The 15,326-nt window shown below is 48.4% G+C and overlaps 2 protein-coding genes across 11 annotated transcripts in view; one reads left to right on the top strand and one right to left on the bottom strand.

Moving 5' to 3' along the window:
• NKIRAS1 (NFKB inhibitor interacting Ras like 1) overlaps window positions 1-2,815 on the top strand; it is a 44,461-nt gene extending 41,646 nt beyond the window's left edge. For 6 of the 8 annotated variants that reach the window (XM_008266059.5, XM_008266060.5, XM_051858864.3 and 3 more), the window contains one exon: window positions 120-2,815. In XM_008266059.5, the coding sequence (XP_008264281.3) occupies window positions 120-362 (243 nt within the window). In that variant the 3' untranslated portion in view covers window positions 363-2,815. Of the gene's footprint in view, window positions 1-70 lie in introns of all 8 variants that reach the window. The other 2 variants (XM_070072861.2, XM_017346747.4) reach the window with 2 other exon arrangements.
• Window positions 2,816-2,826: 11 nt separating this feature from the next.
• UBE2E1 (ubiquitin conjugating enzyme E2 E1) overlaps window positions 2,827-15,326 on the bottom strand; it is a 76,088-nt gene continuing 63,588 nt past the window's right edge. For all 3 annotated transcript variants that reach the window (XM_070072858.2, XM_070072859.2, XM_089332309.1), the window contains 3 exons: window positions 6,009-6,141; window positions 4,603-4,750; window positions 2,827-3,615 (listed from right to left, as the gene is read on the bottom strand). In XM_070072858.2, the coding sequence (XP_069928959.1) occupies window positions 3,518-3,615; window positions 4,603-4,750; window positions 6,009-6,141 (379 nt within the window). In that variant the 3' untranslated portion in view covers window positions 2,827-3,517. The remainder of the gene's footprint in view (window positions 3,616-4,602; window positions 4,751-6,008; window positions 6,142-15,326) is intronic.

Raw genomic sequence — 15,326 nt, 5'->3', positions numbered from 1 at the left:
AGTGCCATCTGAGAATCCATTCTGCGAAGCAGTAACTGAACAGCTTTCCTCATTCCTCCGTTCTGCATAGGAACTGTGGGTGGCGGAGTACCGGTGCCATCTTTTCCATTTTCCTTCAGGTAGCGATCGTCGTGTTAGGAAACAAGACCGACCTTTCGGAGCAGAGACAAGTGGACGCTGAGGTGGCGCAGCAGTGGGCCAGGAGTGAGAGGGTGAGGCTGTGGGAGGTGACCGCCACTGACCGCAGGACGCTCATCGAGCCCTTCATGCTGCTGGCCAGCAAGCTCTCCCAGCCCCAAAGCAAGTCGGGCTTCCCTCTGCCTGGGCGGAAAAACAAAGGCAACTCCAGCTCTGAGAACTAGACGTCACCCCGTGCAGCGCCGACTGCATCATACAGAGATGAAGGTTTAAAACAGGTCATTGGTACCTACCTTTGGTCCTTGGGAAACCCCTAAGGAAGTAATGTGCTGCACTTTAGGCTGTAATTAAATTCTTTTGGCTACGTTTATTACTATTGCTTGATATGAAATTTTCTCATTCTTGCATTATAAAACCTGTCCCTGAAATTAGCACCTGTTATGTATATTGCTTTGTCAAAACAGTAAAATAAGGTTTGGATAGTATGTAACTGCAATGTATGTAACTCCTCCCCTCCCCCACGCTATTTCAGAAGCTGGCAAACTCATTTTATGGAACTAAACTACTTTTTTAAAGATTGAGGGGGTCGGCGCTGTGGCACAGCAGTTAAAGCCACTGCCTGCAGTGCTGGCATCCCATACAGGTGCTGGTTTAAGTCCTGGCTGCTCTACTTCTGATCCGGCTCTCTGCTATGGCCTGGGAAAGCAGCGGAAGATGGCCCAAGTCCTGGGCCTCTGCACCTGCGTGGGAGATCTGGAAGAAGCTCCTGGTTCCTGGCTTTGGATCTGCCCAGCTCTGGCCATTGCGGCCATTTGGGGAGTGAACCCACGGATGGAAGACCTCTCTGTCCCGCCCTTCTCTCGCCTCCACTCTGTGCAACTGCCTTTCAAATAATAAGTTTTTAGGAAAAAATTTGAAAGGTTGGAGGGACAGATCGGTCTCCCATCTGTGGATTCACCCCTGAAAACGGCCACAGCAGCCAGAGCTCAGCCAGGAGCCAGGAACTCTATCCTGGTCTCCCACAGGGCAGCAGGGGCTCAAGTGCTGTACCATCTTCTGCCGCCTTCCCAAGCTCATCAGCAGGGAGCTGGATTGCAGACCAGTGGGGAGCTGAACCAGCAATTGTATGTGGCATGCAGGCAGCAAGTTAATTTGCACCACAGTGCTTTTCCCTATGCAGACTTCTTAGTTCAAACATAACTGTTCTTAAAAGTTCTGTTGTCTAGAGTATAAAACTGACCAGTAACAATGATCAGTTTGGCTGTCTTAAATAAGCTAAATGTTATACCATAGAGACTTCTACTACTTAGAACAGAACTCAGTTTGGTTTTGCTCAAATTGTGGTCAGCATGGCTTGAGGGAGCAGGTAGTCTAAAACAGTCCCTCAATCCCTTCCTTCCTTCCGCCAGACGCATGTTTAAACCAGAAGGCAAAACTGCTGCTTCCCAACAGTAACGCTTTCATTTTCCAAAAGAAACACTGTATTTTCTAGAATCATTTTCTACATACCTACTCATATGCAGTAAAATAAAAATCATGGTAGTTAAGCGCCGGCGCCGTGGCTCAATAGGCTAATCCTCCACCTTGCGGCGCCGGCACACCGGGTTCTAGTCCCGGTTGGGGCGCTGGATTCTGTCCCGGTTGCCCCTCTTCCAGGCCAGCTCTCTGCTATGGCCAGGGAGTGCAGTGGAGGATGGCCCAGGTGCTTGGGCCCTGCACCCCATGGGAGACCAGGAAAAGCACCTGGATCCTGGCTCCTGCCATCGGATCAGCGCGGTGCGCCGGCTGCAGCGGCGGCCATTGGAGGGTGATCCAACGGCAAAGGAAGACCTTTCTCTCTCTGTCTCTCTCTCTCACTGTCCACTCTGCCTGTCAAAAAAAAAAAAAAAAAAAAAAAAAATCATGGTAGTTTTACAATTAGATACCTGAGCTTGTGCCAAGATTCTCTGAAGATTTTGCTAACACCCTAGTAGCGTGACTAGTTATATTTAGCAAGTTGACAATATTATAACTAAAAAGTAGGAAGCAAGTACTTAGTGGTTTCAGTTATAAAAGTTAACTACTTGATGTGAATGTGAAATCTGAAATAAGTTATTCCATAAAAAATATACATATAAAAGGTGGTCAGTTATTGCTGTTGTGTAACTGCAGTTTCTCATCACAGATATCTTTGGTTTTAGTCAGAAAGCTATCGCTCAGCTGTTGAGGCACACTCCTGCTTAGCTGGGGTGATTACTGATCGTTTACAGTTTGCTTTTTTTCCACAGAATGCAGCTTAGATCTGTGTTAGTGGATTCTTTTAAAATGCTGTAGTCAGTGTGTGGCCCTGGCTGGGTTTCTCTGGAGGAGACCCAAAAGCAGAACTGCTGGGTTATGGGAGGTGTAGCCTCAAGTGGGGTCAAACTGCCCTCCAGTGTGGTGCCCATTTAGCTATCCTTGTGACACAACCCGTTTCTCGTGGACTTGCTCCCACAGCACCTGCAGGTTAGAAAATGCTTGTAAAGAGATGCAGGACACTTCGTCTCTGAAAACCTCAGTTATTTAACCTTCTCTAAGACGTCTCAAAGTCTACTGTTGTATAAAAGTATCTATTCTAACATAGGTAAGTGCTATTTATTAAGTATTTTTAATTGTTGTAGAGCAAAGATCTGTCAATAAAGACAAAATAAACCCAGCAGCACCAGGTGGTTGTTTTTAATATTGTTTATTAGCACAGTAACAAACGAGGACTTAAGTAGTCCACAACATATAACCAATCCACCGAGCAACTCCTATCCACGCCTCACAGGTAACAGCTTAAGGTATTTCACTACAGGTTTCACAAGTCCTGATTCAAACTTTTAATCTTTTCACAATAAAGTAGATTGGCATATAAAATAAAATACATCAACTACTCATTTCCTATATGGTGTCTTATAGCCACATGTCCATTTTATATATATGAGATGAGTCTCTCTAAAAACTCTGTTAAATATCAATATTCTCTTGCAAGAAGAGAAAAACAAATTCCAATTTTTTTAAACAAAAGTATGTAGTCATAAAGGGACTTTACATCAATGGCCATGTATGTAACCTGTACAAAATTAAGCTGTTTTACAGACTACAAGCAACCAAACCCAAATGTCAAGATGTACATTCTTTTCTACATTTTAGCTAATACTGCAGAACTAATGACAATTTTAAAAGTCGCTATTACCAATTCTGTCTACTGTAGCAAGATACCTTAAGTTACAACAAAATCTTAGGAAATAAGACTGAATAATATCTGTTATAGAAATACCCTACTCTTTACCAACTCCCACCCTCCCCCATCCCTTCAAAATCATAAGCAGCTCTCTTCTGTGACAGACAAGTAATGTAAGCACTGTGAAAACCCCGTTTATGTGGCGTATCTCTTGGTCCACTGTCGGGCCATCCGGTCGTGCTCTGCTCTGTTGGTCATGTACTGGGTGGCGATGCTGCCCACCAGAGGGTCGGCTGCAAGAAGAAGAATGTAGGTTACTCCGGAGAAAGGAAAATGCAGTTTCAACTCTACAGTCAGACACCACTCTACCGTTCTGGGTATTTTTCCTTCCAGACTTTACAAAACACTGCATGGAGGAGGGACAGAGTACTGGTCTGGCTTTACTGCTTGGTTAACACCATTTCTCAACCAACACCACCCAGTAAGTCGCTTTTGCTCTTAACATGTTGGGCGGGCTCAGGGCTACAGGCTACAAAGGACGTCAGCCGTGTGGTGGCGATGTGCACTGTGTGAGCTCTTCGTGGCCGTGTGTGGTGGCGATAGGCACTGTATGAACTCTTTGTGGTTGTGTGGTGGCGATAGGCACTGTATGAGTTCTTTGTGGCCGTGTGTGGTGGCGATAGGCACTGTATGAGCTCTTCGTGGCCGTGTGTGGTGGCGATAGGCACTGTATGAGCTCTTCGTGGCCGTGTGTGGTGGCGATAGGCACTGTATGAGTTCTTCGTGGCCATGTGTGGTGGCGATAGGCACTGTATGAGCTCTTTGTGGCCGTGTGTGGTGGCGATAGGCACTGTATGAGTTCTTCGTGGCTGTGGCACTTCCAGTTGCCAGCCAACACCTGGGCTGCAGTTGAGAACAGTGTGTTTCTGGCAACTTAACACAGCATCTTTACATTTACATTAGCTTATCCAGGGAAAACTTTTAATGGAATGCAGTCCCAACAAAATCACACTTCAGTAGTCACTAAGTATTTAGCAAAGAAATCCCATTTCAAAATTGAGCCCTGCCTCCGTAAGCAGCTCTGGCACAGTGAGCCAGGTGAGGTTAGGACAGACTAGACTCTTCAGTTTAAAATACCTTGTCCTAGAACATACTAGACAATGGTGAAGTTGTTCCCTTTGCCAACTCTTCTCCATTAGAACTTTCTCTGAAAAGCAATTTCATTTTTGTCTTTTTCAGGTGAGGAAAAATAAAACAAGGTAGAGAATTGTTAACCTTACCAGGATTACAGTCTGTAAGAAGTGAGCAGATGGAAAGGAGGACTTTAGAAATAGTTAGTGCTGGACTCCAATTATCTTTCAATATGTCCAAGCAAATAACTCCTTGACTGTTAATATTACAGTGATAGATTCTTGTCCGAAATGTAACCTAAAAGAAAAGTCAAACAATAGCAACTGTTTAGGAATAACACTGTGGGACTGCCGTTTGGGGTGCCTGGTCCTGCGAATGCACCCAAGCCACCCATGCGGGAGGCCAGGTGGGGTCTCAGCCTGGCAGAGTGCACTCTGGCAGGTTCGCACGTTTGGGAAGCAAACCAACAGATGGAAAATCTCTCTCTAATAAACGGAAAGTTAATATAGTTTTAAATGTTCATTGGTCCTGTGTCAGGAATTGTCAATTTTAAAAGTAATGTCTTCAAAAAGCTAAAAGTTCGGTACCCTCCTGAGTTCATCTTCAGCAAGGTTACTGTTTAAATATTAGCATTCTGAAGCATGAATAGCTAATTGTTTGCTGACCTCTTGTGTTAGCTGGTAGTACTACACAATCTTCAATACCTCATAAAACCTGAGGTACAACATAGTCTGCATGTGATAGAATGCTTAGTAGGCAGTGGCTACACAACCAAAAAGCTGTTCAGGATTTGCGTTACACCAGTTCCCCCAGCCACCCTGTCTACCAGAACCCCAGGATTTATAGAGGGGTCTCCATGAGTGGGAAGCCCAGTGTGGGCAAGGACCAGTCAGCATGAGCCACAGAAGCAGGAGTTATTTTAATTGGTGCACATCATGTATTTCCACAAATAAAAATCAGGAGACCAAAGTAAAAATGACCAGAGGCTGGCTTTTTAGCCCAGCAGTTGAGATGCTCGTCTCCATGACAGCAGTGCCTGGGTCACTTCCGGGCTCCGGCTCCCTGCAAATGCGGACCCTGGGTGGCAGTGGCGATGGCTCAGGTCATTGGCGCTCTGCCACACACATGGGAGACCTGGGTCCACCACCCAGACCTCAGCTTTGGCCCAGCCTGGGTGGTTGCAGGCATTTGGGGAGTGAACCAGTGGATGGAAGAGCTCTGTCTCTCTCTCAAATATATAAAACAAATATTAAAAATAGAAACAGTAGCCAGAAGTGACACTGGTGTATGGGATGTGGGCACCCCGGGTGGTAGCTTGATGCACTGGGCCACAAAGCCTGCATATAAAACAAATATTAAAAATAGAAACAGTAGCCAGAAGTGACACTGGTGTATGGGATGTGGGCACTCCGGGTGGTAGCTTGATGCACTGGGCCACAAAGCCTGCCCCCCCCCCCCCCACTGAGTTTTTGTGCTTAACAGTTACATTGAGAAAACCCTCACTAGGCTCCTATGGGAACTAGCAAATCTAACATAAATCAGGGGAATTCCTTACCTTGGGAGGCTTGAAGGGATATTCTGGTGTAAAAGTAATATCGAGAAAGAAGACGCCACCTTCGTACACAGATCCTGGAGGCCCTAGAATGGTGGATCTCCACTCATAGATGTTATCACCTTTGGGGCCAGCGCTGAAAAGAACACATCAACAGCTAAGCAGATGGTGGCATCACCCGACTCTCATACTGTATCAAAAAAGGGGAGCGAGAACCCCTCCCCCACCTTTCTATCAAATGTGTAACTTTTCTTCAGAAAACAGAAGTATCTTTCTGATGCAGAAACTATAGCAAACATCAGCCTCGGGGCAAGTCAACTGGATGATTCAAGAATGTTAAAGTCATTCCAAGTTTACTTAGCTCTTAATAAGCAGGAAATGTTACTCAATTCTCAAACCTCTCCTTGCCACAGAACAAAGTGTAAATACTTAAACACCTTAGCACATACTGACAAACGACAGCAGTTTTAAGCGCAAAAGTTTCGTTTTCTGACACTGGCTGTTTTCCTCCCTCGCTCTTGTATCTCAATAATCTTACCCTAAAAAGATCCAAAAGACGGCCACGCTTTTTTCTCATAAACCAAAACTATGCTGGGTGGGAAGAGAATGATGGCAAGTTATCCAGTTTTAATTTCAAGATCAAATCCTGTTACTGGGTTCTCTATTACGGTGAGGACACTAATGTCTGTTACTCTTGGTTACACCACGCTCTGACCACAGAACCCTTCCACAGCATTCTCTTGGCTTCCAGGGCACTTTGTACTGAAGCGTATATGTAATTTTTTAAAGATTTGACAGACGCCTTCCGTTCTGCTGGTTCCTCCCCACCTGCTCACCACAGCCAGGGCTGAGCTGCAAGGTCAGTCCAGGTCTCCACACGGGCGGCAGGGGCCCAGGGACTTGCGCCTTCACCTGCTGCTTCCCCAGGGACTACAGGAAGCTGAGCCGAGTGGGGACTCAGACCCACTCTGACACGGAATGTGTGCATCCCACGTAGCAGCTCAACCGCCACGCCAAACAACCCACCTCCCACGTATATGAAGTTTTAACGAATTTTATCCTAATTCTAGCAATTATTGAAGAGCTTAATTTAGCTTCCCAAACCAGTAAGTGCAGTACTATGGTCCTAAAAAGTGAAGGGGGAAAGGACGAAACTCAGGAAGCGGGCTGCCTCCCCACAGCACGGCTGAGCAGGGGCGGTGACAGAGTGCCCGACGCACCTGGAACTGCTCCCAGAGCAGTGCTGTGTGCGCGGAGAGGATGGCAGAAACCCAGCCAACACTCGCCCCACTCCTGCGGGGCAGGCAGCACGGCTCTCTCAATGACCATGAACGGAAAGCTGTGTGCTAGGCGGGTGAGGGGTTTTGACACTGGACAAGAGCCGGTTTTGACACCTTCATTTAAGAGAGAGGAGATGAGGAGTAGAGGAGTAAGAAGGCTACAGGTGAGCTCTGCTTTCCCCAGCTCCACCATGGGGTAGGAGTAGCCACAGCTGAACACAGGTTATGGGAACATGCTTACAAAAACCCAGGGAAGCAGGACTTGGGGAGGAGTCATGGGTGAAGAAAAGGCCCCGACGGGGAGTGGGCACAGGCAGTGAGTTAGCTGTGTGTGCCCGAGAGCCCACTGTCGCCCTAAACCCACGTTCACACACCTGCCTCACAGGAATGGCTTAGGAATTAAGTAACTGAGGAAGAGCCCTGTGGAGCCCGTGGCAGCGAGCAGCACTGGTAATGATTCCCATTGGCTCTGACGATATGGCCCTTTAAACTCCGCGATGGGTGTTCCCAAGAACTATGAAAAACTTGTCTTCAACTGAACACATGAGCACACGGGGAGATCACTTACCACTGCCGACACTATGGAGTCATAGGTGCGTGTACTTGGCAGTGGACTGTGATTTTCACCGGGTGCAATGCAGGGAGCGCTCTTAGCCCTCTGTCCCTCTAAGGACGCGCAGTAACCCCGCCAGTGAAAGGCTCCGATTCCTGCTGCTTCATCTCCCGGGAGCAGACCTGGTCCCTGGTCACTTAAAACCTACCCGCCCACGTGTTTGAGTCGCTCTAATGTGATGCTGTTGGGAGGAGGTGGGCCACTGGGGCTCATCAATGACATCTTCATGAACGGGATCAGTGTCCTAAGAGACCCCCCCCCCCCAGCTTTCTTCCATCAAGTGAGGGCACAGCAAGCAGACACTGGATGGGCACTCGGACGCAGGCCCTGGCCAGACACAGCAGCACCATGGCTTTAGATTCCCCCCTTGGGAACTGATACATTTCTGCTGCTTGTAAGCCACCAGCTGATGGTACAGCCTTACTAGAACAGGCAGACTCTGCAGACGCTGGCCAGTAATGGCTGTGACTTCACCAGACTGCAGCTGGCTGAGATGTGGACTGAGAAGAGGAAGGTAACACTGACACACAGGTGCAGGACAAGATGAGTAATCTCTTACCTAGTCAGGAAGACTTAAAGGTAAAAGGCTACTCTAAATTCTCCATACTTCCATCTACTCTAAACGCCTCTCTACAGACCAGGAACCAGGCCTCAAAGTGTAGTACTGACACTATTCCCAGCGCCTGCTAAAGCCATACTGTTTTGGCCAGGTCTGGCTCCATGAGGCTATGAGACTGACTGACCTAGAGAAACAAGAGTGAGGTTAGTCTAACCTAGAGGTGACATTAGCTTTGCCTACTTCTCCCAGCCCCTTAAATAACAGAGAAGAGGTGCTCAACAGTGTGCCGACTTGAGTAGATTATGTGAACTGTAAAGAAAACGGGGTCCCCAAATTCCACTGTGCATCAAAATTATCTATATAACTAAAAATGAAGCTCTTAGATTACTCCCCAGGCTGCATGAGTTAGAATGTCTACAGCAGGACCCCAAAATCTACACATTCAAACAGCTCCCCCTGCTGAGTGGTAAACAGTTGATTTGCATTGGGAACCACGGGTCCAGGCTGCTGGAAATGGGAGAACCAGTTAGGAACAGGGGCTTTGAGATTCTCAGTGCATCCCCTGCGGTCCTAACTACAGCTCCGGAAGATTCCTGCTTTGCAGCCTGCCTTGTGTGTGTGTACACACTTCCCTGAAGGTTCAGAAAAGGCGCAAGGAATCCAATCAAGAACATTACAATCCAATCAACAGTTAATAATAAGGAAAAAGTTGTTACATTTCTGCTAAACAAGTGCACAGAGTAGCTACAATAATCAAGAACATAACAGAGACCCTGAAAAGTCTCTGGGGGGGGGGGTGTCCCTGGCCTGGGGTCTCAGCAATCACCATGAAAGGTCTGAGAAACCCTTAAGAAAGACCACCCATTGTTGCCTGAATGTTTGAGAAATTCACTGTCACTGGGGGAGTGCATGTGCATTTTATAGAGAAAAATAAAACAAAAACGATGACACAGTGGCATCCACAGTTTTCATCTTTTTTTTTCCCTTCTAAGTTGTCCTAGCAAAGTCAGGATAAGCTAGTCCAGCAAGTGGGTGGGCTGCGGGCAATGCCAGTGACGCTCGGGTCAGTGGCAGAACGGAACGTGGATGTCCTCACAGGAGATGTCCAAGCCCCAGCCATCGTGTGTTTCTAGGACGGGAGGGCCCTCGCCCACAGTCCCAGAATACCCCAATTCTGGTGTATGTCAGACGTAGCTCTGACAGGCCCAGGTAAGGATGAGGCACATGCTGGAAAGGGGCCTGCACACAGCATCGGTGGAGAAAGGGGTGGGAGCGAGAGTGGTCCAGCGTGCTCCCAAGGAAGGAGCAGCGGTGCAGGGTGCTGTGCAAGTTCTCATCTACCCGCTTAGGAATCCCAACTAATTCCTGATATCCCATAGCACAGTGACTTTCATAAAAATATGAGGTACTCACGCGTGTGAGGGTCTTTAAAAATGGGAATTAAGAAAGAACTTGGAGGGGCTGGTGCTGTGGTGCAGTAGGTTAATTGTCCACCTGCAGCGCCAGCATCCCATACGGGCACTGGTTCTAGTCCCAGCTGCTCCACCTCCAGTCCAGCTCTGTGGCCTGAGGAAGCAGTGAAAAATGGCCCAAACACTTGGGCCCCTGCACCTGCATGGGAAACCTGGAAGAAGCTCCTGGCTCCTGATCAGCACAGCCCCGGCCTTGGCGGCCACTTGGGGAGTGAACCAGTGGATAGAAGACCTTTCTCTCTGTCTCTGCCTCTCACTACCTACCTCTTAAATAAGTAAGTAAAAATATTAAAAAAAAAAAAACAAAACTCGGGCCAGCGCTGTGGTACAGCTTGAAGCGCTGGCATCCCATATTGGTACCAGTTCTAGTCCGGCTACACCTCTCCCAATCCAGCCAAGTTCTTGGTTACCTGCAACTGCATGGGAGACCGGAAAAAGCTCCTGGCTCCTGACTTTGGAACGACTCAGCTCTGGCCATTGCAGCCATCTGGGGAGTGAACCAGCAGATGGAAGACCTCTCTCTCTGTATACATCCGACCCCACCCAGACCAAGTCAGTGTGCATTTCCGCAGGATCCCCAAATGATTCTCATGCACACTTAAGTCCAAAAAGCCAGTAAGATGGCCAGCACTGGGGCTCACTAGGCCTATCCTCCACTTGCGGCACCAGGTTCCAGTCCTGGTCGGGGCGCCGGATTCTGTCCCGGTTGCTCCTCTTCCAGTCCAGCTCTCTGCTGTGGCCCAGGAAGGCAGTGGAGGATGGCCCAAGTGCTTGGGCCCTGCACCCGCATGGGAGACCAGGAGAAACACCTGGCTCCTGGCTTCGGATCGGCGCAGCGCGCCAGCCATAGTGGCCATTTTGGGGGGTGAACCAATGGAAGGAAGACCTTTCCCTCTGTCTCTCTCTCACTCTCTCACTGCCTAACTGCCTGTCAAAAAAAAAAAAAAAAAGAAAAAAAAAAAAAGAAGCCAGCAAGAGAAAGTCTTACACAAAGAATATTAAGTCTTATTTTCTAGTGTCCCAGACTTAAATGATCAGTTGTGTCATCTAGCCTCACCCTCATAATTTAGGAAATAATCCACAATCAAATCTATATTCCCTATGACAAGCACAGTACTCAAAAACCCATTCTTGATTTACTCTCATCTTGCTGAGAAATCCAGATGATGATCAGCCATGAAGGTAAGCTAACAGCAGTAAATCCTTCCACCACCCACACTGTCTCCAAACAGAACACGGTGGGTGAAAGCAAAAGCCACTTCTTACCCTTAGTGCCCTTTTCATAAAACAGCAGCCATCTGTAACCAAGAAGTGAGTGGCAGATGGAACTGGAAAAATCAGAAAACCTCACCAAGGAGACTACCGGCCTGTGACAAAAGTTGGTGACTGCTATTAAGCAGCTGACCAGGGGTCAGCATTTGACCTAACCTGGGACACCAGCTGAGGTGCCTGTATCCCACCTCAGAGTGCCTGGGTTCGAGTCCTGGCTTTGCTGCAATTACAGATTCCTGCTAATGCACACCCTCAAGTCAGGAATGGAGACCTGGACTGAGTTCCCTTTGTGGGCATTTGGGGGAGTGAACCAGCAAATGGGAACTTGCTCTCTTGCTCAAATAAACACAATAAATAATTAAAAATCAAAGAACAAGGGCCAGCACTGTGGCATGATGGCCAGTATCCCATATGGGCACCCGTTCCAGTCTTGGTTGCTCCACTTGCAATCTAGCTCCCTCCTAACATGACTGGGAAAGCAGTGAAAGATGGCTTAGGTGCCTGGGCCCCTGCCACCCACATGGGAGATGCAGGGGAGGCTCCTGGCCTTTGGCTTCTGACCAGTCCAGCTTCAACCCTTGCAGCCATCTGGGGAGTGAGCCAACGGATGGAAGATCCTGGTGTCTCCCGGTCTCTCTCTCTCTGTGACTCTGCCTTTCAGATAAAGAAATCCTTAATAAGAAATTGAAAAATAAAAAGTAGGGCAACCACTGCCACAGTCCTGGTAGGTACATAAGGCGGGAAAGAGGCAGGAAAGGGCTCTGACGGCTGGGGCGTCCCACTCATGGTCCAATGTCTTGGGAAGGATCTGTAGACCAAGGGGGTCTTACGTTGGTCATGGACTGACTCCTTGGAAAAGCTGATGCCCTCCCCAAATCAGGCGTGTTGGGAAAGGGTGAGCCCCGATACATGGGTTGTCTTCTTAAATGCGGGCAGGGAACTAATCCAGGCACTTGAGGTCTTAACAACATGAGCCAGTGAATGGCCTTCTCACAAAGCCCCCTCTGAAACCCCACGCGACGGTACCTGCTGTCTTCTTCGAGCAGACGGTACACAAACCTCCAAAGAGATTTCTGATATATAACCAGAATGCTTCAAAGCAGAGGGGCACTTGTCTCAGTGGATGCACAATCTCTCTGTCTGAAATCAAAATTGAAGTCTCCAGAGAGCAGTAATTTTCCCACTCCAAGGCTTGGCATAATAGTAGTTAACAATATTTAATTACACGGTCAAATACGTACCAATGTTTAGGATTACACAACCATTTTCCCAAATTAGGTGAAATAATTAAAACACCATAAAAGCTCACTCTTGCCTAGCTGGTCACTCAGTTGTGGTTTTACTGTACACCCTGCTGCTTTAGAAAACACAGTCCTGCTCATCTGGAAATTTACGTTCGTACGTGGAGACGGAGTTGGATGCACAGAGTAAGGAAACTACTTTCAAGATAACCTGTGAGGGCAAAGGTTAAGACACTCCTGCAGGGGTACAGACGACAAGCAGCAGGGTACTGGGGTCATTATTCTCAACTGTGTTATGACAGCTTTTAGAAAACTGAGCTAAGAAGGCATGCTTTAACCTCTGTCAGTACAGTGATGTGGCTAAGTAGCAAACAAAAAGAAATGCACGCTAGCTGCACAGAGGCCCAGGTGGGGGTAGGACCTGGAGGAACGACTGGAGAGAGAAGGATCAGCACCCGCGCCTTGTCCTGTACCAGGTTACACAGGTGGGTACTCAGGATGAAGGTGATGAGTCAGTATCTCACTGCGCAAGCCTGACTCAGCAGTTCATGGTGCGGCGACTACACCTCTGCTCCCCACGCAGTCTGTAGTTAGGTCCAGGTTTTTAAGCTGGAGTGCTTATGGTTAACACATAAACTGTCGTCCAAACGAGTGAGCAGAGACGGTTCTGCGAGTTAGCGGTTCATGGGGCACAGAGCTGCAGAAGCAGCAGGCTGGGGAGAGGGCAGAACATGCCGGGAGCTCAGCTTGCTGAGGGCGGCGGGGCCAGCTGCCACCACTGGTGCTCTCCACACAGTCAGTGCTGATCCCCAAAGGCACCAGTGTCGCCAGGACAGCTCTTACCGCGTCCTGGACTTCCCAGACAGGAGCTTCACCAGGTCTGACTCCTACCCCAAGACAAGATTCCAGAACACGCCTTAGATTGTGCACTTTATTTTAGCTGAAGGTTTCCCCCAGCAGGGGAGCCGCGGGCAGTGTATCAGACGTGCAGCACGAGGCTCGGGGCAGCGGAGGGCTATGTGCACAACCCGGCACGGCGGCTTCTTCAGTACCGTGTATCTCATGATCGTTTACTAAAGCGTTCACTTGGCAAGTTTTACTTTATTTTAAAGATTGAGTTATTATTCTTTTTTATATTTATTTCGTTATTTGACAGGAAGAGTAAAAGAGACAGAGGTACAGACACAGAGGTCTTCCATCTGCTGGTTCACTCTGCAAATGACCTCAATGGCCAGGACGGGTCCAGGCTGATTCCAGGGGCCTGGCCCTCCATCCGGGTCTCCCACAGGGCGCAGGGCCCAGGCGCTGGGCCCGTCCTCCACTACTTTCCAGGGACATTAGCAGGAACTGCACTGATGTGGAGCTAGTCCCCACCTAGCAACTTGTTTTATTGCTGAGTTTCATTCTCGAGTGGTGTCGGAGTGACGTTAGGGCACAGGGGGAAGCGCCAGCTGGGGCACCGGCATGCCACGTTGGAGTATGTACCTGGGTCTCTGCCGCCCACACGGGACAGGCAGATGGAGTTCCTGACCCCTGGCTTTGGCCTGGTCCAGCCCTGGCTGTCATGGCATTTGGGGAGTGAACCAGCAGACAGAAGATCTCTGTGTCCCCCTCTCTGTCACTCTGTCAAATACATGTTTTCTGACGTGTCGGAATTTGAATGCTACACGACTATTTTTCAGGGGCTCTCAGAACGCTTTCCTGCACTGCCCAGTCAGCCTGGAGCTGTGCTGCCTGTCTCCATCTTGGCAGGCGTGCGGTGCCTGCACCTCGCCCTGAGTGCTCCTTCCAGGGCATCCCAGGGCCTGTCCTTGTGACTGAAGTGGATTTGCAGGATAAAGACGCCTGCAGCTACAGCTGGCGGGACGCCAGCAAGGGGAGGCCAGCCCGTTCTCCCAGAGCCGTGCAGGGCACCCGCAGGTCAAAGCTATTTTCATAAATCTAAACCAGCACTTGCCATTTTTACTCCCACTCTCTCCCAGCTCTACTGGGCTTTCCTGAGACTACCAGATGTGATGCGGCAACAGACTGAGCGCAGAGGCAGACAGGACGACCCAGCTGTCTTCTATTAAGTCAGACAGCAGAGCAATCTGCAAATATGAAAACAGTGCCACCCCTTCTAGGTTTTCTAATTTTGGAAAATAGTTATTTTCATTACAAAGGTTATTTGTATTTATATTCTACTGTTAGTTTAAAATTAATTATAAATATTTTAAGATTTCTATTTTAATTTTGAATATGGTAAAAATCTGTAACTATTAACCATACTTATATAATCAAAAGCCCCTGGAGTCTGCAATAAATTGTAAGAGTATAATGGGGTCCTGAAGCCAAGCCTAAGACCACGGGGTAGACTTTACTTTTAAGTGCTATTACTGCAAGTGGCTAACCATTAAAATAACTGACTTTTTTTCAAGTTATTTTATTAGAGAGAGCACGTGTGAGCAAGGTCTCACCTGCTGGTTTACTCCCTAAACACTCTCAATGGCCCTAGGGCCACAGCTAGAGCTGGGAACACAATCCGGGTTGCACACATGGGTGGCAGGAACCCAATCATCTGAGCCAATGCCAGCGCCACCCAGGTCTCAGGGTCTCCATCAGTCAGGAGCTGGAGCAGAGACTCGAACCCGACACTTAGAATGTCAGCCTGTGTAAGTGGTGGGGTAAATGCCTGCCCCAAATAACTACTGGTAATCCCAGGAGACCAGGGTGGGACCACCCAGCCGAGGGCTGTCTCATTTAGTCTGGCCCTGGCAATGCAACCACAGCTGGGCTCAAAATTCAATAAATCTATAGTTGGCTGATTTTTAAGCTGATTCTGTATGGCCTGTGAGTGATATCAGAAATGTCCGAATGGCCCTTGGCAGAAAATAATTCCTCATCC

The sequence above is a fragment of the Oryctolagus cuniculus genome, chromosome 4 (genome assembly GCF_051225735.1).
Source record: "Oryctolagus cuniculus isolate XC-2025 breed Fujian yellow rabbit chromosome 4, ASM5122573v1, whole genome shotgun sequence".
NCBI lineage: Eukaryota > Metazoa > Chordata > Mammalia > Lagomorpha > Leporidae > Oryctolagus > Oryctolagus cuniculus.
The sequence above is the reverse complement of the archived record's forward strand: the minus strand, read 5'-3'. Positions and strand labels throughout refer to the sequence as shown.